This window comes from Oncorhynchus nerka, linkage group LG19, assembly GCF_034236695.1.
Source record: "Oncorhynchus nerka isolate Pitt River linkage group LG19, Oner_Uvic_2.0, whole genome shotgun sequence".
Lineage (NCBI taxonomy): Eukaryota > Metazoa > Chordata > Actinopteri > Salmoniformes > Salmonidae > Oncorhynchus > Oncorhynchus nerka.
In genome coordinates this window covers 35,407,693-35,433,604 of record NC_088414.1, presented here as the reverse complement: position 1 = coordinate 35,433,604, position 25,912 = coordinate 35,407,693, and the positions used below count along the sequence as shown (strand labels likewise).

At 43.9% G+C, this 25,912-nt stretch overlaps 1 protein-coding gene across 8 annotated transcripts in view; it reads left to right on the top strand.

Moving 5' to 3' along the window:
- The window catches only part of LOC115115796 (dachshund homolog 2-like), a 324,950-nt gene that overhangs the window by 114,634 nt on the left and 184,404 nt on the right, over positions 1-25,912 (top strand). For all 8 annotated transcript variants that reach the window (XM_065004911.1, XM_065004909.1, XM_065004908.1 and 5 more), the window contains exon 2: positions 16,588-16,712. In XM_065004911.1, the coding sequence (XP_064860983.1) occupies positions 16,588-16,712 (125 nt within the window). The remainder of the gene's footprint in view (positions 1-16,587; positions 16,713-25,912) is intronic.

Here is a 25,912-nt window from a genome sequence, read left to right as displayed (position 1 = left end):
CATCAGATGATTCCTTTACCCTGGTGTTGCTGGGTAAAATTAAACTGCTTTCAAAAGCCTGTAAACTAATATTCACGCAGTTGATTTGATTTTGATGTCAAAACATATGTATTGTTAACCTATTGTTCTGTGGACAGAGAAAAGATGACCGTCTATATGACTCCTAAAACTGTAGAGACAGTCCATGGCTATCTAGAACTGTGTTGTTGACTGACACGTCTGCCTTGAGGCCGTATTCCAACGGACAGTTCATGTGAGCTGGTACAGTAGATGGCCGTAGTCTATCCCTCTAGTCAGGAGTCCTGGCTGACACACTACATCTAATCACGTTAGTTTGTCACATGCGCCGAATATATTTACATCATTTAGCAGACGCTCTTATACAGACCAACTTACAGGAACAGGTAGGGTTGAGTGTCTCTTATACAGACCAACTTACAGGAACAGGTAGGGTTGAGTGTCTCTTATACAGACCAACTTACAGGAACAGGTAGGGTTGAGTGTCTCTTATACAGACCAACTTACAGGAACAGGTAGGGTTGAGTGTCTCTTATACAGACCAACTTACAGGAACAGGTAGGGTTGAGTATCTCTTATACAGACCAACTTACAGGAACAGGTAGGGTTGAGTGTCTTGGTCAACGGCACATTGACACGTGACACATTGACACATTGACACCTAGTAGAGTTTATAAAGACCTGCTCTATATCGCTGCATGTTACTAGAGTTAATAAAGACCTGCTCTATATCGCTGCATGTTACTAGAGTTAATAAAGACCTGCTCTATATCGCTGTATGTTACTAGAGTTTATAAAGACCTGCTCTATGTGGCTGCATGTTACTAGAGTTTATAAAGACCTGCTCTATATCGCTGCATGTTACTAGAGTTTATAAAGACCTGCTCTATATCGCTGCATGTTACTAGAGTTTATAAAGACCTGCTCTATATCGCTGCATGTTACTAGAGTTTATAAAGACCTGCTCTATGTGGCTGCATGTTACTAGAGTTTATAAAGACCTGCTCTATATCGCTGTATGTTACTAGAGTTTATAAAGACCTGCTCTATATCGCTGTATGTTACTAGAGTTTATAAAGACATCCTCCGTATTGCTGTATGTTACTAGAGTTTATAAAGACCTGCTCTATATCGCTGTATGTTACTAGAGTTTATAAAGACCTGCTCTATATCGCTGTATTTTACTAGAGTTTATAAAGACCAGCTCTATATCGCTGCATGTTACTAGAGTTTATAACGACCTGCTCTATATCGCTGTATGTTACTAGAGTTTATAACAACCTGCTCTATATCGCTGCATGTTACTAGAGTTTATAAAGACCTACTCTATATCGCTGTATGTTACTAGAGTTTATAAAGACCAGCTCTATATCGCTGTATGTTACTAGAGTTTATAAAGACCTACTCTATATCGCTCTATGTTACTAGAGTTTATAAAGACCTGCTCTATATCGCTCTATGTTACTAGAGTTTATAAAGACCTGCTCTATATCGCTCTATGTTACTAGAGTTTATAAAGACCTGCTCTATATCGCTGTATGTTACTAGAGTTTATAAAGACCTGCTCTATATCGCTGTATGTTACTAGAGTTTATAAAGACCTGCTCTATATCGCTGTATGTTACTAGAGTTTATAAAGACCTGCTCTATATCGCTGCATGTTACTAGAGTTTATAAAGACCTGCTCTATATCGCTGTATGTTACTAGAGTTTATAAAGACCTGCTCTATATCGCTGTATGTTACTAGAGTTTATAAAGACCTGCTCTATATCGCTGCATGTTACTAGAGTTTATAACGACCTGCTCTATATCTAGAGTTTATAAAGACCTGCTGTATGTTACTAGAGTTTATAACGACCTGCTCTATATCGCTGCATGTTACTAGAGTTTATAAAGACCTGCTCTATATCGCTCTATGTTACTAGAGTTTATAAAGACCTGCTCTATATCGCTCTATGTTACTAGAGTTTATAAAGACCTGCTCTATATCGCTCTATGTTACTAGAGTTTATAAAGACCTGCTCTATATCGCTCTATGTTACTAGAGTTTATAAAGACCTGCTCTATATCGCTCTATGTTACTAGAGTTTATAAAGACCTGCTCTATATCGTTGTATGTTACTAGAGTTTATAAAGACCTGCTCTATATCGCTGCATGTTACTAGAGTTTATAAAGACCTGCTCTATATCGCTGTATGTTACTAGAGTTTATAAAGACCTGCTCTATGTTACTCGCTGCATGTTACTAGAGTTTATAAAGACCTGCTCTATATCGCTGTATGTTACTAGAGTTTATAAAGACCTGCTCTATATCGCTGCATGTTACTAGAGTTTATAAAGACCTGCTCTATTTATAAAGACCTGCTGCTATGTTACTAGAGTTTATAAAGACCTGCTCTATATCGCTGTATGTTACTAGAGTTTATAAAGACCTGCTCTATATCGCTGTATGTTACTAGAGTTTATAAAGACCTGCTCTATATCGCTGCATGTTACTAGAGTTTATAAAGACCTGCTCTATATCGCTGTATGTTACTAGAGTTTATAAAGACCTGCTCTATATCGCTGCATGTTACTAGAGTTTATAAAGACCTGCTCTATATCGCTGCATGTTACTAGAGTTTATAAAGACCTGCTCTATATCGCTGTATGTTACTAGAGTTTATAAAGACCTGCTCTATATCGCTGTATGTTACTAGAGTTTATAAAGACCTGCTCTATATCGCTGTATGTTACTAGAGTTTATAAAGACCTGCTCTATATCGCTGCATGTTACTAGAGTTTATAAAGACCTGCTCTATGTGGCTGCATGTTACTAGAGTTTATAAAGACCTGCTCTATATCGCTGTATGTTACTAGAGTTTATAAAGACCTGCTCTATATCGCTGTATGTTACTAGAGTTTATAAAGACCTGCTTTATATCGCTGTATGTTACTAGAGTTTATAAAGACCTGCTCTATATCGCTGTATGTTACTAGAGTTTATAAAGACCTGCTCTATATTTATAAAGACCTGCTGTATGTTACTAGAGTTTATAAAGACCTGCTCTATATCGCTGTATGTTACTAGAGTTTATAAAGACCTGCTCTATATCGCTGCATGTTACTAGAGTTTATAACGACCTGCTCTATATCGCTGTATGTTACTAGAGTTTATAACGACCTGCTCTATATCGCTGCATGTTACTAGAGTTTATAAAGACCTGCTCTATATCGCTGTATGTTACTAGAGTTTATAAAGACCTGCTCTATATCGCTGTATGTTACTAGAGTTTATAAAGACCTGCTCTATATCGCTGTATGTTACTAGAGTTTATAAAGACCTGCTCTATATCGCTGTATGTTACTAGAGTTTATAAAGACCTGCTCTATATCGCTGCATGTTACTAGAGTTTATAAAGACCTGCTCTATACTAGAGTTTATAAAGACTGCTCTATATCGCTGCATGTTACTAGAGTTTATAAAGACCTGCTCTATATCTGCATGTTACTAGAGTTTATAAAGACCTGCTCTATATCGCTGTATGTTACTAGAGTTTATAAAGACCTGCTCTATATCGCTGTATGTTATGTTAAAGACCTGCTTTATATAGAGTTTATAAAGACCTGCTCTATATCGCTGTATGTTACTCGCTGTATGTTACTAGAGTTTATAAAGACCTGCTCTATATCGCTGTATGTTACTAGAGTTTATAAAGACCTGCTCTATGTTACTAGAGTTTATAAAGACCTGCTGTATGTTACTAGAGTTTATAAAGACCTGCTCTATATCGCTGTATGTTACTAGAGTTTATAAAGACCTGCTCTATATCGCTGCATGTTACTAGAGTTTATAAAGACCTGCTCTATATCGCTGTATGTTACTAGAGTTTATAAAGACCTGCTCTATATCGCTGCATGTTACTAGAGTTTATAAAGACCTGCTCTATATCGCTGCATGTTACTAGAGTTTATAAAGACCTGCTCTATATCGCTGTATGTTACTAGAGTTTATAAAGACCTGCTCTGTATGTTACTAGAGTTTATAAAGACCTGCTCTATATCGCTGCATGTTACTAGAGTTTATAAAGACCTGCTCTATATCGCTGCATGTTACTAGAGTTTATAAAGACCTGCTCTATATCGCTGCATGTTACTAGAGTTTATAAAGACCTGCTCTATATCGTATGTTACTAGAGTTTATGTTACTAGAGTTTATAAAGACCTGCTCTATATCGCTGTATGTTACTAGAGTTTATAAAGACCTGCTCTATATCGCTGTATGTTACTAGAGTTTATAAAGACCTGCTCTATATCGCTGTATGTTACTAGAGTTTATAAAGACCTGCTCTATATCGCTGCTGCTAGAGTTTATAAAGACCTATATTTATAAAGCTGTATGTTACTAGAGTTTATAAAGACCTGCTCTATAGAGTTTATAAAGACCTGCTCTATATCGCTGTATGTTATGTTACTAGAGTTTATAAAGACCTGCTCTATATCGCTGTATGTTACTAGAGTTTATAAAGACCTGCTCTATATCGCTGTATGTTACTAGAGTTTATAAAGACATGCTCTATGTGGCTGCATGTTACTAGAGTTTATAAAGACCTGCTCTATATCGCTGTATGTTACTAGAGTTTATAAAGACCTGCTCTATATCGCTGTATGTTACTAGAGTTTATAAAGACCTGCTCTATATCGCTGTATGTTACTAGAGTTTATAAAGACCAGCTCTATATCGCTGTATGTTACTAGAGTTTATAAAGACCTCCTCCGTATTGCTGTATGTTACTAGAGTTTATAAAGACCTGCTCTATATCGCTGTATGTTACTAGAGTTTATAAAGACCAGCTCTATATCGCTGTATGTTACTAGAGTTTATAAAGACCTCCTCCGTATTGCTGTATGTTACTAGAGTTTTTAAAGACCTGCTCTATATCTTATTTTTCTTCTCATTTGTATTTTACTGTCCAGCCAAAGGTCTTGTTTATGGTAAAGTCCTAGAGATGATTTGAAGAAGTTATCGTAATAAATGATCATTCCTATGCGGAATCAAACTAAAGCGCAATGCTCAAGAATTTGTGTGCCAACGCTCTCTTAACATTCTTCCTTCCTATACCTTTGGAGCAAGGGTAGGGGTTAACGGGGGTCATTGATCAATAATAATCCAATACTTGATACAGTATAAACATTACGTCACAAATTGCTTTCTCGGGTTACATGCATTGCCCAGCTAGCAGTTTTTCATATGTGGGATGGGCATAGGGAGGTGTTATATATGTGGGATGGGCATAGGGAGGTTTTATATATGTGGAATGGGCATAGGGGGGTTTTATATATGTGGGATGAGTATAAGGAGGTTTTATATATGTGGGATGGGCATAGGGAGGTGTTATATATGTGGGATGGGCATAGGGAGGTTTTATATACAGTATGTGGGATGGGCATAGGGAGGTTTTATATACAGTATGTGGGATGGGCATAGGGAGGTTTTATATATGTGGAATGGGCGTAGGGAGGTTTTATATATGTGGGATGGGAATAGGGAGGTTTTATATATGTGGGATGGGCATAGGGAGGTTTTATATATGTGGGATGGGAATAGGGAGGTTTTATATATGTGGAATGGGCATAGGGAGGTTTTATATATGTGGAATGGGCATAGGGAGGTTTTATATATGTGGGATGGAAATAGGGAGATTTTATATATGTGGGATGGGCATAGGGAGGTTTTATATATGTGGGATGAGCATAAGGAGGTTTTATATATGTGGGATGGGCATATGGAGGTTTTATATATGTGGGATGGGAATAGGGAGGTTTTATATATGAGGGATGGGCATAGGGAGGTTTTATATATGTGGGATGGGCATAGGGAGGTTTTATATATGTGGGATGGGAATAGGGAGGTTTTATATATGTGGGATGGGCATAGGGAGGTTTTGTATATGTGGGATGGGCATAGGGAGGTTTTATATATGTGGGATGGGCATAGGGAGGTTTTATATATGTGGAATGGGCATTGGGAGGTTTTATATATGTGGGATGGGCATAGGGAGGTTTTATATATGTGGGATGGGAATAGGGAGGTTTTATATATGTGGGATGGGCATAGGGAGGTTTTATATATGTGGGATGGGAATAGGGAGGTTTTATATATGTGGGATGGGCATAGGGAGGTTTTTTATATATGTGGGATGGGCATAGGGAGGTTTTATATATGTGGGATGGGCATAGGGAGGTTTTATATATGTGGGATGGGCATAGGGAGGTTTTATATATGTGGAATGGGCATTGGGAGGTTTTATATATGTGGGATGGGCATAGGGAGGTTTTATATATGTGGGATGGGCATAGGGAGGTTTTATATATGTGGGATGGGCAAAGGGAGGTTTCAGCAGTTTGAGTTGAGTGTGTGGCCATATGGAGACTGACTTCTTCTGGGCATCAATGGGTCGGCCCCACCTCTCCCTCTCTCCGTCTCTCTCACTGTCTTTCCCTCGTTCTCACTGTGCTGGCACACTGGCAGCCTCTCTCTCCCTGGGATATGCTGGCCTCTCAAACATGAGTAATTGATGAATTGTATGCAATATGCAAATGTGAATGCATAAATCTCCTGACTGACAGCTTAATTTATGTGAGTCTTTAAGAATGCAGGATTAGATTTTAATTAAATATCTTCAAAGGCACCCTGACTTGTACATTTTTTTTTTGCAGTCTGCCATCTTTGTTGCTGTTAAAACAATTTCCCATTTAACATTTTAGAAATCAGATTTTTGTTAGGCCCGTTCTCCAACCACTTCACACTGTCCCCACCACCACCAGCCTCCACAAGTTTGCGTCAGACAAATGTCTTGAAGTTAACACAAGTGGTTAGTGCAGCATGTTGCCATCCACTCACAACAAAGCTCTCCACAGATATTGGCCAACACTCTCTGGCTTTTGTCATTGAGAAGAGTGGGTGGAGTCATCAGTCATAATGAGAGGATGTTCTTCCTGGGGTAGCAGGTTAACCCAGGCTCTGGCTCAGGCCCCATCCTGTATTGTCGCTGCAAGACGAGCAGGTATCTGATTACTTTGAATATTTAATTAACCGGTTTGAAAAATGTCAAGGGCACGTTTGCGACATTTTTGTTTGGACTAGAAATTGCTTAGTAACCCACTTTAAGTCGTCTCCAGGAGAGGCAGTGATGCCGCCTGAGAGTTGAGGGTAATGATTGGACGAGAGCATTGCCAGGGTTTTTCTTTTCTGATGAGTGAAACGTGCGGGAACGTGTGAATGACTTTTCACAGCCATCTGTTCCTTCTGCCCGGTGGAATCCTCTAAGGGCGTGTGTGTGTTTGTGTGTGTGTTTGTGTGTTTGTGTGTGTGTGTGTGTGTGTGTGTGTGTGTGTGTGTGTGTGTGTGTGTGTGTGTGTGTGTGTGTGTGTGTGCCTTTGCTTCAGAGAGGGCAAACATGGAGGTGCATAGCAGCTGGAATGGGTATTATGCCCACCAATGAGGCTGTTTGTGGTTCAGTATTCCCGGTCGGAGTGAGTGCATCTGGATGTGAGGGGAGATGCTTTGCAGTACCACCTAGCTGACTCCTAGTGCATGGTGGACAGGGGGAACATGTGGGCTTGAAAATCATATTCAGCATTTCTACATTCTTTTTTTGTAAATATGGAGAAGTAAACGCTGTTAGGAAACGTAACACTTTCACTACTGCAAAAAGATGGAAGTCAAGTATTTAATCCCAAAACATTGTCTTTGTAATTACATAAATCATTTGGAGCAATATAAAATCAATCCACAGTTTGATTGAATACCAGCAGAAGTGTCTACCTCCATGGCTGAAGCAGAGCATAAAGGATCACACAGGACATGGAGGGACCGGGCTCTGCAGAACTCTATTGATCTACAGTGTATCTCATTTAGGCCCTTTGTTGCAATGGGACATTTGATGCAGATTCTGCTCTTTTAGTCAGAGTAAAGATAGTCAGCAGGACCAGCTTATACAAGGAAGCCCCTGCTGCCAGCTTGGAAAGAGTGTCAGGAACACACTGCTCAGTTAAAGTGGGGCCAAATAAGAAAATAGTTCCAGTCTCCTGAGGGAAAAGGCCAAGTTGGCACACAATCGCCCCGCAAAAGAAATGACACGGGTGAGCGAGAGGGGAATAAGTCGGCCACTCCAGACAACAACAAAAAAGGACCATTTCTTTACTTCCATTCCTTTACTTCAACAATCAGCGATGTGTATGGAAAACAACCCACCCTCCAAAGGAAGCCCTCTCTCATTTAAGACGCTGAAGGAAACGTCTGGTTAATCTGCTCAAAAGGTTTCAACAGTGTTTTATAAATCCCCTTCCTCTCCGGAAGTTTCCACACGTTATCGGAACGTTCTGGTTATTAATGGGTTCTCAAGAGACTCTCTTTTTGAGGGACACAAACCAAACATAACATTCTCATAATTTGGTTTATGCATTATTAGGCCCCTAAGAAAGTAGAGTAGTCTGCAAATTATAGTGTAGTTTGTTTTAAACAAATATAAACTTCCCTGTAATGTTATGGCAAAATGGTGGCCAATTTGATTAAAAGGTAATTTATTTAAGTATGACATTAATTGCACTGAGCACATCAGAAACATTTAATTGTCATTTTAGCTAATTATCTTCTCTCCAGTGAATTAGTCTCATCTTCAGTATCAGGTGTTCCGCTTATGTCATCATCATTTACCAGTGTGATGGAAGACACAGGTGGAAGGGACCTCCGTTTTCCTATAAGCCATAAATTACAAGACAGAATATATGAATAACGTATCTGAAGTAGTTCTTTCTGTGTCATATACAGTAGGCCTGCACTTTATTACAACACCCTTGTCTGTGAATTTACTGTAGAGGTGGTTGTTCCTGCACTTCTGGGCAGTTAGACAAATTACTACCCCATAATATTGTCTCCATGGCAACAGTAACTGGAGACCTAATAAATACCTTTATCGTATTTTGAAGTTAATTACAACACTTGGACATGTAAGGCCGGCTTATGTAGTCACATCTATTCATTCTCTATTATTGTAAAGTCTATGCATACTCCTAGAAAATGTTAAGGGCCAAGGTAACTCAAGGACGAAAATAAACAGTCCCACCCTCCCCCCAACAAAAAAAGATTGTGTGTGAGTATGTACAGGATATCTGAATATGAATGTACTCAGTACTCAGCAAACCCAATCATCTTTAATGTATGAAAATGAAATAAGCAAAGACTGAAAACCCGGAACCTCCATAGTGGCTTAATTACACTGTTTAAAAACTGTGGGCCCTGCTCTATGGTGAGCTGACAGGACCCTTCTCTATGGTAAGCTGACAGGACCCTTCTCTATGGTGAGCTGCCAGGACCCTGCTCTATGGTGAGCTGACAGGACCCTGCTCTATGGTAAGCTGACAGGACCCTTCTCTATGGTGAGCTGCCAGGACCCTGCTCTATGGTGAGCTGACAGGACCCTGCTCTATGGTGAGCTGACAGGACCCTGCTCTATGGTGAGCTGACAGGACCCTTCTCTATGGTGAGCTGACAGGACCCTTCTCTATGGTGAGCTGACAGGACCCTGCTCTATGGTGGCCTGACAGGACCCTGCTCTATGGTAAGCTGACAGGACCCTTCTCTATGGTGAGCTGACAGGACCCTGCTCTATGGTGAGCTGACAGGACCCTGCTCTATGGTGAGCTGACAGGACCCTGCTCTATGGTGAGCTGACAGGACCCTGCTCTATGGTGGCCTGACAGGACCCTTCTCTATGGTGAGCTGACAGGACCCTGCTCTATGGTGAGCTGACAGGACCCTTCTCTATGGTGAGCTGACAGGACCCTGCTCTATGGTGAGCTGACAGGACCCTGCTCTATGGTAAGCTGACAGGACCCTTCTCTATGGTGAGCTGACAGGACCCTGCTCTATGGTGGCCTGACAGGACCCTGCTCTATGGTGAGCTGACAGGATCCTGTGATTCATGTTGAGTTCTCTTTTTGCTTTCTTCTTTTTACACGCTTGGCTGTTCATAGTTTTTAATTAGATTAGTAAAGTGACAATTGTGAGTGCTGTGCAATTTCTAAACGTAGCTCACGCAGACAGCCAACAAGTCATGAGGGGTATGACTGTGGGGGAGGGGGGGGGGAATGAGGGAAGGAGGATGGAACGGGGTGAAGGGGGTTGAGGGTGAGTGCAGAAGGGGTTGTGATCATTGCTGCCACCTCCCTGGTGTAACAGATTGAGGGTCACATGAAGTTTATCATCGATTGGAATTGCAGGCCAGTCAATAGAGAATATTGCACACAGAGGAGTACTGTAGCAGAGCTCCTAGTTCTGCTGTGCTGTAGCAGAGCTCCTAGTTCTGCTGTGCTGTAGCAGAGCTCCTAGTTCTGCTGTGCTGTAGCAGAGCTCCCTAGTTCTGCTGTGCTGTAGCAGAGCTCCTAGTTCTGCCGTACTGTAGCAGAGCTCCCTAGTTCTGCCGTGCTGTAGCAGAGCTCCTAGTTCTGCTGTGCTGTAGCAGAGCTCCTAGTTCTGCCGTACTGTAGCAGAGCTCCTAGTTCTGCTGTGCTGTAGCAGAGCTCCTAGTTCTGCTGTGCTGTAGCAGAGCTCCCTAGTTCTGCTGTGCTGTAGCAGAGCTCCTAGTTCTGCTGTGCTGTAGCAGAGCTCCTAGTTCTGCTGTGCTGTAGCAGAGATCCTAGTTCTGCTGTGCTGTAGCAGAGCTCCCTAGTTCTGCTGTGCTGTAGCAGAGCTCCCTAGTTCTGCTGTGCTGTAGCAGAGCTCCTAGTTCTGCTGTGCTGTAGCAGAGCTCCCTAGTTCTGCTGTGCTGTAGCAGAGCTCCCTAGTTCTGCCGTACTGTAGCAGAGCTCACTAGTTCTGCCGTACTGTAGCAGAGCTCACTAGTTCTGTCGTACTGTAGCAGTTCAGTCACTTTCGGTAATCTGGGTCATTTTTTGTGGAAGACCAATAAACTGTTCCTTGAAAAAACACCTCATGTTCAGGGCTGTGTAACTGACCCAGGTCAATAAGTTAATATTTAATAAAAAATAAAAAAGTTTTTAAGTTACTTTATTTTCTATTGAGGTGAGTGACTCCTCCAACTCTAGAGTCCTTGGCTCCTCTGACTGTGAATGTTCAGGTGAATCATACTTAAAACAAAATAAACTGGCCAGAGAAAAGAGAAGAACAAGACATTAAAGGGGAATGAACAAACAGCTGAATCGAAATGGACTGTTGTGGCAGCTTGTGAGTGAATGCCTTTGTGTTGAACAGAGCGAGGGGGGCACGGCGAACGAGAGAGAGAGACGGACGCTTCACAGCGAATGGGCTTTGTTCTAATGGCAACACTCTGTTTGGAACACTGATAAGAGCCTTCCATTTGTCTCTCCAAGGTTTTTTTCTTTCTTGTCCTCTGTTCTCCGTTCAAGTCTTCTCTGCGTCTTTTGTACTTTAAAGCGGCTCCCAGGCCAGCCAAGTGTAGTGGCATCTGGAGTATCTAGTGCAGCTTTTTCAACCACGTCTCTGAAGACGACTCTGATTTGTTCCCATATTGAACACCTCCCCCCCCCCCTTTTACTTGTATGCTGATTGCTCTGTGGTCTTGCTTGTGTTTGTAGCCATTGCAATATTAATGAAATACAGAATGAGGCAACAACACAGCGTTTTTGTTGTTGTTATTGTTCCTGGACGCTGGCCAATGGTATACAGCGCTGGAATTAGCATTTTTCTTTTCAAGCCCCCGCCCCACCCCCTATAGCCTACTTCATTCAGCCTGTCACATACATGTCTGTCTCTGCGACAGAAACACCCTATCAGTCCAGTACACTCTTTAAGAGTCTACTGTTAGGAAGTGAGGAAGGGCGTGTGTGTGTGAGGGGTTATGTAACATAAGGAACGGTTTGACTAGCTTCTCACTTCCTGACCCCAGAGGGAAGGAATCTCAGTCTGATGTTACAGCGTCAGATACCACACCCTGAAACAATGTGTCTGAATGCTGGCGACCCCTTATCAGATATGGCCTTGCTGGAATATGCTATGTCCCCTGTGCACTTCAAGGCATATGTGTTTGAGGTGATTATTATCAAGCTTTTGTGTGTGTCCTGTGTTATCAGTGGAGAGGATCTCTGTCTACCTGCTGTCTCTGTCTAATCCCCCCAGAGTGGGACGGGGACAGGGGGGAAGGGAGGACGAGCGTACAGGAGGATGAGGGGACGGGAGGATGGGGGGACAGGAGGACGAGGGGACGGGAGGATGGGGGTTGGGAGGACGAGGGGACGGGAGGATGGGGGATGGGAGGACGAAGGGATGGGGTGATGGGAGGACGAGGGGACAGAAGGATGAGGGGACGGTAGGAAGAGGGGACGGGAGGATGGGGGATGAGGGGACGAGGGGACGGGAGGATGGGGGACAGGAGGACGAGGGGATGGGAGGATGGGGGATGGGAGGACGAGGGGACGGGAGGATGGGGGACAGGAGGACGAGGGGACGGAAGGATGGGGGATGGGAGGACGAGGGGACGGGAGGATGGGGGAATGGGAGGACGAGGGCATGGGGTGGTGGGAGGACGAAGGGACAGAAGGATGAGGGGACGAGAGGAAGAGGGGACAGGAGGATGAGGGGATGTGGGGACAGGAGGAAGAGGGGACAGGGACGGGAGGAAGAGGGGACGGAGGACGGGGAGGGACAGGAAGAAGAGGGATGGGAGGAAGAGGAAGAGGGGACGGGGACAGGACACAGGAGGATGAGGGGACGGGGGGGGACAGGAGGAAGGGGACGACAGGAGGAAGAGGGGACGGGGGGGACAGGAGGAGGAAGAGGGGACGGGGGACAGGGGATGACAGGAGGACGAGGGGACGGGGGGACAGGAGGAAGAGGGGACGGAGGAAGGAGGGGACGGGGGACAGGAGGAAGAGGGGACGGGGGGACAGGAGGACGGAGGGAGGGGACGGGGGACAGGAGGACGAGGGGACAGGTGGACGAGGGGATGGGGGGGGGGACAGGAGGACGGGGGACACAGGAGGACGAGGGGACAGGAGGAAGAGGGGACGGGGGGGGGACAGGAGGGAGGAGAGGGGACGGGGGGACAGGAGGAAGGGCAGGGGTGGTGGGAGGACGGGGGACAGGACAGGAGGATGAGGGGATGGGGGACAGGAGGAAGAGGGGACGGGGACGGGAGACAGGAGGATGGAGAAGAGGGGATGGGAGGAAGAGGGAACGGGGGACAGGAGGATGAGGGGACGGGGACAGGAGGACGGGGGACAGACACAGGAGGACGAGGGGGGGGACAGGAGGAAGAGGGGACACAGGAGGAAGAGGGGACGGAGGGGACAGGAGGATGGAGGGGATGGGGGACAGGAGGACGAGGGACAGGGGGACGACAGGAGGAAGAGGGGACGGGGGACAGGAGGACGAGGGGATGGGGACAGGAGGAAGAGGGGACAGGGGGACAGGAGGAAGGGGAGGGGACAGGAGGACGGGGGACAGGAGGACGAGGGGACAGGAGGACGAGGGAGGGGACGGGGGGGACATGAGGACGAGGGACGGAGGAGGACAGGAGGAGGATGAGGGGATGGGGGACAGGAGGACGAGGGGACGGGGGGACAGGAGGAAGAGGGGACGGGGGACAGGAGGACGGGAGGATGGGGGGGACAGGAGGACGAGGGGACGGGGGACAGGAGGAAGAGGGGACGGGGGGGGACAGGAGGAAGGGGGACAGGAGGGAAGAGAGGGGGGGGGGACAGGAGGGGAGGGGACGGGGGACGGAGGGACAGATGAGGGGACAGGAGGACGAGGGGACGGGGGACAGGAGGAAGGGGGGACGACGAGGGGATGGGGGACAGGAGGGCGAGGGGACAGGAGGAAGAGGGGATGGGGGACAGGGGACAGGGGATGGGGGACAGGAGGGGGGGACACAGGAGGACGAGGGACGACAGGAGGAAGAGGGGATGAGGGGACAGGAGGACAGGGGAGGGGGACAGGAGGACGAGGGGACAGGAGGAAGAGGGGACGGGGGGACAGGAGGACGGGGGGACGGGGGTGTCAAACATATGTTGGTGTGAGTGACGAGAGGAGGTGACTAATATTGTTAAGGTCTTATGAGGCTTCAAATATCTGAAAAAGAAGGAATAACATTGTGGGGTTTTATAGGCTTGTCGAGTGTGTTTCACATAAGTATGAAATATGACCAGCGCAACAATAATGAATAGAAATTAGACTAGCAATTATCCTGGAAATATCTGAATTTCTTTCATTTTTAGATGTGTCTTTTTAAATGTATTTTTATTTCACCTTTATTTAACCAGGTAGGCCAGTTGAGAACAAGTTCTCATTTACAACTGCGACCTGGCCAAGATAAAGCAAAGCAGTGCGACACAAACAACAACACAGAGTTACACATGGAATAAACAAGCGTACAGTCAATAATACAATAGAAAAAAAAGAAAGTCTATATACAGTGTGTGCAAATGGCGTGAGGAGGTAAGGCAAGGAATAGGCCATAGTAGCGAAGTAATTACAGTTTAGCAAATGAACACTGGAGTGATAGATGAGCAGATGATGATGTGCAAGTAGAAATGCTGGTGTGCAAAAGAGCAAAAAGGTCAATAAAAACAATATAGGGATAGAATGAGGCTGGAGGTAGATTGGGTGGGTTATTTACAGATGGACTATGTACAGCTGCAGTGATCGGTTAGCTGCTCAGATATCTGATGTTTAACGTTAGTGAGGGAAATATAAGTCTCCAGCTTCAGCGATTTTTGCAATTCGTTCCAGTCGTTGGCAGCAGAGAACTGATGGAAGGCAGCCAAATTAGGTGTTGACTGCGGATGACCAGTGAGATATACCTGCTGGAGCGAGTACTACGGGTGGGTGTTGTTATCGTGACCGGTGAGCTGAGATAAGGCGGAACTTTACCTAGCAAAGACTTATAGATGACCTGGAGCCTGTGGGTCTGGCGACGAATATGTAGCGAGGGCCAGCCGACTAGAGCATACAGGTCGCAGTGGTGGGTGGTATAAGGGGCTTTGGTGACAAAACGGATGGCACTGTGATAGACTGCATCCAGTTTGCTGAATAGAGTATTGGAAGCTATTTTGTAAATGACATTGCGGAAGTTGAGGATTGGTAGGATAGTCAGTTTTACGAGGGTATGTTTGGCGGCGTGAGTGAAGGGGGCTTTGTTGCGAAATAGGAAGTTGATTCTTGATTTGATTTTAGATTGGAGATGTTTAATAGGAGTCTGGAAGGAGAGTTTACAGTCTAGCCAGACACCTAGGTACTTATAGATGTCCACATATTCTAGGTTACAACCGTCCAGGGTAGTGACGCTAGTCCGGCGGGCGGGTGCAGGCAGCGAACGGTTGAAAAGCATGCATTTGGTTTTACTAGCATTTAAGAGCAGTTGAAGGCCACGGAAGGAGAGTTGTGTGGCATTGAAGCTTGTCTGGAGGTTAGTTAACACAGTGTCCAAAGAAGGGCCAGATGTTTACAGAATGGTGTCGTCTACGTAGAGGTGGATCAGGGAATCACCCGCAGCAAGAGCGACATCGTTGATATATACAGAGAAAATAGTCAGCCCGAGAATTGAACCCTCTGCTACCCCCTTAGAGACTGCCAGAGGTCCGAACAACAGGCCCTCCGATTTCACAAACTGAACTCTGTCTGATAAGTAGTTGGTGAACCAGGCGAGGCAATCATTTGAGAAACCAAGGCTTTTGAGTCTGCCGATAAGGATACGGTGATTGACAGAGTCGAAAGCCTTGGCCAGGTCGATGAAGACGGCGGCACAGTACTGTCTTTTATCGATGGCGGTTATGATATCGTTTAGTACCTTGAGCGTGGCTGAGGTGCACCTGTGACCAGCTCGGAAACCGGATTGCACAGCGGAGAAGGTACGGTGGAATTCGAAATGGTCGGTGATCTGTTTATTAACTTGGCTTTCGAAGACTTTAGAAAGGCAGGGCAGGATGGATATAGGTCTGCAACAGTTTGGGTCTAGAGTGCCACCCCCTTTGAAGAGGGGGATGACCGCGGCAGCTTTACAATCTTTAGGGATCTCGAACGATATGAAAGAGAGGTTGAACAGACTGGTAATAGGGGTTGCAACAATGGTGGCGGATAATTTAAAAAGGTTAGTGTCCAGATTGTCTATCCCAGCTGATTTTTAAGGGTCCAGGTTTTGCAGCTCTTTCAGAACATCTGCTATCTGGATTTGGGTGAAGGAGAAACTGGGGAGGCTTGGGCGAGTAGCTGCGGGGGGTACGGAGCTGTTGGTCGGGGTTGGGGTAGCCAGGAGGAAAGTATTGTCATTAACATATAATTTCCATCTCTTAGTGTCTATTGTTGTCAATTTAAATGATAGCGAATGTGATACAATTTTCATATCACGCTTGCTACGTATGTTTACTACGTATTTAGAGAAATGTAAAATCAACCATTGTAAATGTATCAATCAATGGCCTCTTACACTGTGAGCCTATGTGTTCTAAGTAAAATGTTTTTAAATAGTAGATAATTTTCTGTGTATTCACGGTGATCTCTCTCTCTCTTTTTCTCACTCCCTCTCCTCCTTCTCTCCCTCTCTCTGCAGCTCCAGGCCTGGCCGACCACCCAAGCGTTCCCTGGGGGTAGCGATGCAGGAAAGCTCCAGGCTTCTTCCCCACAGTGTCCACGGCCTACTGTCTCCCGGCCTCCTCTCATCCATGTCGCCCGGAGGTAAGATCTCTCTCGTCCATGTGCAGCCACTCTAAACATGCACACAACCATCAGTCCCAATAAGAAAAAAGGAATTTACCCTCCACCAGCCTAACCTCTACCTTCCATTAATTATGTATTTTAATGATGTATTTTGTTTGATAAAAAAATAGAGAGCCATCAGGTGTCCTATCCAAGAGACTTGGATTTATCACATTTTGATGAAAGCGATTCTGTTATCTTTTCCCTTGAGGTCCCTGTCTCTATTTCCAGGCGCCTTTCTTTCTCCCCTCCTCTCATCTCCACCCCCTGCTTCTGCAAATCAGCTCTTATTGATTTCCTCCTCTGTCCTTCACTGGTCACTACTGCTGCTCACACAGAGGTTACACTATTGGATTTCTGTAGCCTTTTCTCACACATGCATTTGCTCTCTCGCTCTCTCTTTCCTTCTCTCTCTCTCTCTCTCTCTCTCCTTCCTTCCTTCCTTCCTTCCTTCCTTCCTTCCTTCCTTCCACCCCGCCCGCCTTCTCTCTCTCTCTTCCTTCCTTCCTTCCTCTCCTCTCTCCTCACTCCCTTTTATCTCTTTCTCTCTCTCTCTCTCTTTCCTTCTCTCTCTCTCTTTCTCTTTCCTTCCTTCTCTCTCTCTCTCTCTCTCTTTCATTTTCTCTCAATCTCTCTCTCTCTCTCTCCCTCTCTCTCTCTCTCTCTCTCATATTCCCTTTCCAGTCTCTATCTCCGTTGTTGCTGTAGGCCTTTCCTTCTCCTTTCTCCTCTTAATATAATTGCAATATGATGGAATCTATTTGATAAAGCTAACGTTGTTGCATAAACACAATGCCTGTCTCTATGCTGTGTTTGCATGTGTCTATTGGAAAGTGTACCTACAGCAAACTACAGGTTCTGTCTTGTTAAGAACTTTTGACATTTTCTCTCTAAATTGCTGATGGTGGCGGTTTAGTCCTCACGATGGCCAGCAAGGATATTGATCTGTGCAGACGAGTAGTCTGAGCAGTCAGTTAGCCATGCTAGTGATTGATTTAAGATTACTGTTATTATTATCATCCCCTGCAGTGGGTGGTGGGCCTTCTTTAAAATGCACATGAAAATCATTTACATTTGGTATCGTCTCGGTGCATCAGTGTAAAACTCAACTCAGGCAGTAGAGTTGTTGTCTGCCTGTTTGTCAGATGACTCGACTCAATTAGATACTAGTAGACAAGTAGTCTTATCTTTTCAATATGAACATGTAGTTTAATGAGATAATTAAGTACAACCTTTAATTATTTTGATATTATTATTTTTACCTTTAATGGCCAAGCAGTGTTGTAGTTGCAAAATCCATGTTTTGTTTTCGTTTCCACAGGTTTTGTTAATACAGCTAGAGGTATATTATTCCTGAAAAGCCTTTGAATTAAGGTAATGGGGCAACTTGCTGATCTCTTAAATATCAGCCTTTTCCACTGCTCATTCCTATAAGCAAACAACATATTTAGATATGTTTATTTAGATATGTATATTTGGAGATGTATATATGTTTATTTAGATAGGTATATTTAGATATGTATATTTAGATATGTATATTTAGATATGTATATACGTTTATTTAGATAGGTATATATGTATATTTATATGTGTTTATTTAGATATGTTTATTTAGATATATATATATGTATATTTAGATATGTATATATGTTTATTTAGATATGTTTATTTAGATATGTAGATATGTATATTTAGATATGTATATTTAGATATGTTTTTTAGATATGTATATTTAGATATGTATATATGTTTATTTAGATATGTATATTTAGATATATATATATATGTATATTTAGATATGTATATTTAGATATGTATATTTAGATATGTATATTTAGATATGTTTATTTAGATATGTTTATTTAGATATGTTTATTTAGATATGTATATATGTATATTTAGATATGTATATATGTATATTTGGATATGTTTTTTAGATATGTATATATGTATATTTAGATATGTATATATGTATATTTAGATATGTTTTAGATATGTTTTTAGATATGTATATATGTATATTTAGATATGTATATATGTTTATTTAGATATGTAGATATGTATATTTAGATATGTATATTTAGATATGTTTTTTAGATATGTATATTTAGATATGTATATATGTTTATTTAGATATGTATATTTAGATATATATATATGTATATTTAGATATGTATATTTAGATATGTATATTTAGATATGTATATATGTATATTTAGATATGTATATTTAGATATGTTTTTTAGATATGTATATTTAGATATGTATATATGTTTATTTAGATATGTATATTTAGATATATATATATGTATATTTAGATATGTATATTTAGATATGTATATATGTATATTTAGATATGTATATTTAGATATGTATATATGTATATTTAGATATGTATATTTAGATATGTATATTTAGATATGTTTTTTAGATATGTATATTTAGATATGTATATTTAGATATGTATATATGTATATTTAGATATGTATATATGTATATTTAGATATGTTTTTTAGATATGTTTCTTTTGAAACAATAATAAAACGTTATTACGTCATACATCCTGAATGGATTAGAGACCCTGCAGAAGTTCATGTCTACTACATATTGATGAATATATTTTGAATTTACCAACCAGTAATTTAGTAATAGTAGCAGCAGTAGTTGTACTTGTACGTGAAATAATACCACTCTAGTCAAAAGTAACAATGTTCCTATTTCAGTGGGAAACATCTTACGGCAGACATCAAATAGCAGATTTGTATCGGAGTTGTCATTCAGTTATTAGCCACCATTTGTGTTGTCGTTATCATGTCATTTGGGAATAGTCTGTACAAATGAGTAAGCTTTACCCCCCCGTGGAGGGAGTAGGAGTATTGAGTTGAGCAAGAGCAAAACTAACATGTTGTGAGCTTTGTTGGAGCGTTTGGTTTCCTGGAATGCTGTTGACAGAAACATCATAAGCCCCTGGCACTCCAGAGAGAGGAGAGGAGGAGCTCCAGCAACAGGCTTCAGGATTCCATCCTCACACCACAGTACAGTCATCATGTACAACATGACTGCCGTTACTGACTATAGTACTGGACACAGAAGCAACCCTGGTCAGGGGGAGATTGAGAGATAGATAGATGAAGTGTGTGTGTGTGTGTGTGTGTGTATGGTTCACATCTGACAAAGGTGTTCAGTTTAAATCCATATTTTCTCCCCTGTCAACGTCCTCATGCAGGCAGTAATGAAACCGCTCCCTCTCTCTCTCTCTCCCCCTCCCTCTCCATCTCTCTCCCCTTCTCTCTCTCTCCCTCTCCCACTCGCTCTTTCTCCCTCTCTCCCTCTCTCTCCCTCTCCCACTCGCTCTCTCTCTCTCTGTCTCTCTCTCTGTATGTGGCTGAAAACAAACTCAGCCCTTCCTGGTGACTTTGATGAATAACATGTCCCACTGGGGACTTGTTCTCCATCTGTTTAACCCCCTGGTCTGTCTGTCCGTCCGTCCCCTCTCCTCGTCCATTGGCCTCACACTGACAAGTAGTATATAGCTACTGTTTTGGATCGCCACCTTTCTCTACACGGAGTTTACAAAACATTAAGAACACCTTACTAATATTGAGTTGCACCCCCTTTTGACAGCATCAATTCGTTGGGGCATGGACTCCACAAGGTGTCGAAAGCGTTCCACAGGGATGCTGGCCCATGTTGACTCCAATGCCTCCCACAGTTGTGTCAAGTTGGCTGGATGTCCTTTGGGTGTTGGACCATTCTTAATACACACAGAAACTGTTGAGTGTGAAAAGCCCAGCAGCGCTGCAGTTCTTCACACAAACTGGTGCGCCTGGCACCTAATACCATACCCCGTTCAAAGGCACTTCAATCACCCTCTGAATGGCACACATACACAATCAATGTCTCAGTTGTCTCGAGGCTTAAAAATCCTTCTTTAACCTGTCTCCTCCCCTTCATCTACACTGATTGGTGGATTTAACAAGTGATATCAATAAGGGTTCGTAGCTTTCACCTGGATTCACCTGGTCAGTCTATGCAATCAAAAGAGCAGGTGTTGTTAATGTTTTGTATACTCAATGTATCACGCCACATGTTTATTTTATTTTATTTATTTCACCTTAATTTAACAAGTTCTCATTTGCTACTGCAACCTGGCCAAGATAAAGCATAGCAGTTCGACACATACAACAACACAGAGTTACTCATGGAATAAACAAAACATAGTCAATAATACTGTAGAACAAAATAAAACAAAAAGTCTATATACAGTGAGTGCAAATGAGGTAAGATAAGGGAGTTAAGGCAATAAATAGGCCATGGTGGCGAAGTAATTACAATATAGCAATTAAACACTGGAATGGTAGATGTGCAAAAGATGAATGTGCACGTAGAGATACTGGGGTGCAAAGGAGCTGGATAAATAAATAAATACAGTATGGGGATGAGGTAGGTAGATAGATGGGCTGTTTACAGATGGGCTATGTACAGGTGCAGTGATATGTGAGCTGCTCTGACAGCTGGCGCTTAAAGCTTGTGAGGGAGATATGAGTCTCCAGCTTCAGAGATTTTTGCAGTTTGTTCCAGTCATTGGCAGCAGAGAACTGGAAGGAAAGGTGACCAAAGGAGGAATTGGCTTTGGGGGTGACCAGTGAGATATACCTGCTGGAGTGCGTGCTACGAGTGGGTGCTGCTATGGTGACCAGTGAGCTGAGATGAGGCGGGGCTTTACCTAGCAGAGACTTGTAGATAACCTGTAGCCAGTGGGTTTGGCGACGAGTATGAAGCGAGGGCCAACCAAAAAGAGAGTACAGGTCGCAATGCTGGGTAGTGTGTGTTGGAGGCTATTTTATAGATGACATCACCGAAGTTGAGGATCGGTAGGATGGTCAGTTTTACGAGGGTTTCTTTGGCAGCATGAGTGAAGGATGCTTTGTTGCGATATAGGAAGCCGATTCAGGATTTAATTTTTGATTGGAGATGTTTAATGTGAGTCTGGAAAGAGAGTTTACAGTCTAACCAGACACCTAGGTATTTGTAGTTGTCCACGTATTCTAAGTCAGAGCCGTCCAGTGTAGTGATGCTGGATGGGCGAGCAGGTGCGGGCAGTGATCTGTTGAAGAGCATGCATTTAGTTGTACTTGCATTTAAGAGCAGTTGAAGGCCACGGAAGGAGAGTTGTATGGCATTGAAGCTCGTCTGGAGGTTAGTTAACACAGTGTCCAAAGAGGGGCCAGAAGTATACAGAATGTTGTCGTCTGCGTAGAGGTGTATCAGAGAATCACAAGCAGCAAGAGCGACATCATTGATGTATACAGAGAAGACTGTCGGCCCGAGGATTGAACCCTGTGACACCCCCATAGAGACTACCAGAGGTCTGGACAACAGGCCCTCCGATTTGACACACTGAACTCTGTCTGAGACGTAGTTGGTAAACCAGGCGAGGCAAACATTTGAGAAACCAAGGCTGTCGAGTCTGCCAATAAGAATGTGGTGATTGACAGAGTCGAAAGCCTTGGCCAGGTCGATGAATACGGCTGCACAGTAATCTCTCTTATTGATGGTGGTTAATGATGTCATTTAGAACCTTGAGCGTGGCTGAGGTGCACCCATGACCAGCTCTGAAACCAGATTGCATAGCGGAGAAGGTACGGTTGGATTCGAAATGGTCGGTAATCTGTTGGTTAACTTGGCCTTCGAAGACCTTAGAAAGACAGGGTAGGATAGATACAGGTCTGTAGCAGTTCGGGTCTAGAGTGTCACCCCCTTTGAAGAGGGGGATGACCGCGGCAGCTTTGCAAACTTTGGGAATCTCAGACGATACGAAAGAGAGTTGAAAAGGCCAGTAATGGGGGGTTGCAGCAATTTAAGCAGATAATTTTAGAAAGAAAGGGTCCAGATTGTCTAGCCCGGCTGATTTGTAGGGGTCCAGATTTTGCAGCTCTTTCAGAACATCAGCTGTCTGGATTTGGGTGAAAGAGAAATGGTGGGAGCTTTGGCGGATTGCTGTGGAGGGTGCCAGGCAGACCGGGGTAGCCAGGTCGAAAACATGGCCAGCCGTAGAGAAATGCTTATTGAAATTCTTAAAATATAGTGGATTTATCGGTGGTGACAGTGTTTCCTAGCCTCAGAGCAGTGGGCAGCTGGAGGAGGTGCTCTTATTCTCCATGGACTTTACAGTGTCCCAGAACGTTTTGGAGTTAGTACTACAGGATGCAAATTTCTGTTTGAAAAAGCTAGCCTTCGCTTTCCTAACTGCCTTGTGTATATTTGTTCAAAACTTCCCTAAAAAATTGCATATCGCGGGGGCTATTCGATGCTAATGCAGAACTCCACAGGATGTTTTTGAGCTGGTCAAGGGCAGACAGGTCTGGAATGAACCAAGGACTATATCTATTCCTAGTTCTACATTTTTTTGAATGGGGAATGCTTATTTAAGATGGTGAGGAAGGCACTTTTAAAGAATATCCAGGCATCATCTACTGACGGGATGAGGTCAATGTCATTCCAGGATATCACGGCCAGGTTGTTTAGAAAGGCCTGCTCACAGAAGTGTTTTAGGGAGCGTTTAACAGTGTGAGGGGTGGTCGTTTGGTCGCAGACCCATTACGGATGCAGACAATGAGGCAGTGATCGCTGAGATCTTGATTGAAAACAGCAGAGGTGTATTTGGAGGGCGAGCTAGTTAGGATGACATCTATGAGGGTGACCATGTTTACAGATTTGGAGTTGTACCTGGTAGGTTTATTGATAATTTGTGTGATATTGAGGGCATCAAGCTTGGATTGTAGGGTGGCCGGGGTGTTAAGCATGTCCCAGTTTAGGTCACCTAGTAGCACAAGCTCAAAAAATAGATGGGGGGCAATCAATACACATATGGTATCAAGGGCACAGCTGGGGGCAGAGGGAGGTCTATAGCAAGCAACAGTGAGAAAGGTGAATTTCTCAGAGAAAGGTGAATTGTTTCTGAAAAGGTGAATTTTTAGAAGTAGAAGCTCGAATTGTTTGGGTACAGACTTGGATAGTAATACAGAACTCCGCAGACTATCTTTGCAGTAGATTGCAACACCGCCCCCTTTGGCAGTTCTATCTTGGCGGAAAATGTTATAGTTAGCAATGGAGATTTCAGGGTTTTTGGTGGTTTTCCTAAGCCAGGTTTCAGACATGGCTAAGACATCCGGGTTGGCAGAGTATGCTAAAGCAGTGAGTATAACAAACTTAGGGAGTAGGCTTCTAATGTTAACATGCATGAAACCAAGGCTTTTACGGTTACAGAATTCAACAAAGAGCACCTGGGGAGTGGGAGTGGAGCTAGGCACTGCAGGACCTGGATTAACCTCCACATCACCAGAGGAACAGAGGAGAAGTAGGATAAGGGTACGGCTAAAGGCTATACGAACTGGCCGTCTAGCACGTTCGGAACAGAGAGTAATAGGAGCAGGTTTCTGGGCACGATAACATATATTCAAGGCAGAGTGTGTAGACAAAGGTAAAGTAGGATGTGAGTACATTGGAGGTAAACCTAGGCATTGAGTAATGATGAGAGAGATTTCGTCTCTAGAGACGTTTAAACCAGTTGATGTCATCACATATGTAGGAGGTGGAACAACATGGTTGGTTCAGGCATATTGAGCAGGGCTAGAGGCTCTACAATGAAATAAGACAGTAATCACTAACCAGGACAATAATGGACGAGGCATATTGATATTAGAGAGAGGCATGCGTAGCCAAGTGAACATATGGGTCCAGTGAGTGGTTGGGCTGACTGGGGACATGGCTATTCAGACAGGCCGATGCTAACATGCTAACAGTTTGTTGGCCGGGGCTAAACAAGCTAGCAGTTAGCAGACCGGGTTAGCAAGCAAGCAGTTAGTAGGGGCTAGCAGTTAGCATCCCGGGGAATGCAAGCTAGCAGTTAGCAGACCGGGGCTAGCAAGTTAGCCTATGGGGGACGTCATGATGTGGGTAAGCAGGCCTAGCAGGTTAGCAGAATGGGCCTTCAGCGGACATTGCGGACATTGCGCCTGAGGGGCCTGTTGGAATCCTCGGGCAGATTATGTCAGTATTCCAGTCGTAGAGGATCGGCGGCGTTCCGTGCCCCATAGCCCAGGAGTGAGCCGGGAGATGGGCCTAGCGTGGGCTAGCCCCAGGCTAGTTGGTGCTAGCTCCGGGACGGAAACGTTAGCCAGGAGTAGTCAACCCGGTTTGCAGTTAGCTAGCTGTGATGATCCAGATGAAAAGGTTCAGAGTTTGTGGTAGGAATTCAGGAATATGGAGAGAAGAATAGGTGCGGTATGCTCTGGTTTGAAACGCGTTGTACGAACTGGCGAGAGCTTTCTGAGCTAAAGGTTAGCTGATGAACGATAGCAGTGGTTAGCTGACTGATAGCTGGTAGCTAGTTAGCTAGATAGCTTCAGTTGAGGTATTGCAGTTCGGAGGTAAATATAAATACTTTAGGAAAAAAAAACAGATCCACAACACATTGGGTGAGACGGGTTGCAGGAGGGTATTTTGAAGTTGAGGTTTAGGAAAAATATTAAAAAGATATCTACACACGGGACGAGACAAGACAAAGACGTCTGACTGCTACGCCATCTTGGATTGGCAATGTTGCTCTGGAAGCGCAATGTTGTGCTGTTGTCTTACAGCATTGGGTCACTTTAACCTGGTTAAGACACGTGACCCCATTACAATATAGTCTCCTTACTGTAAATGGTAAAGCTAACCTTCTCCTGATGTCCTGGACCAGTGGTATTGCTCTCTGACTCCTCCCATAGTTCTGGACCTGTGGTATTGCTCTCTGACTTCTCCCATAGTTCTGGACCTGTGGTATTGCTCTCTGACTTCTCCCATAGTCCTGGAACAGTGGTATTGCTCTCTGACCTCTCCTGACGTCCTGGACCAGTGGTATTGCTCTCTGACCTCTCCTGACGCCCTGGACCAGTGGTATTGCTCTCTGACCTCTCCTGATGCCCTGGACCAGTGGTATTGCTCTCTGATCTCTCCTGACATCCTGGACCAGTGGTATTGCCCTCTGACTTCTCCCATAGTCCTGGACCTGTGGTATTGCTCTCTGACTTCTCCCATAGTCCTGAATCAGTGGTATTGCCCTCTGACCTCTCCTGACATCCTGGATCAGTGGTATTGCTCTCTGACTTCTCCCATAGTCCTGGACCAGTGGTATT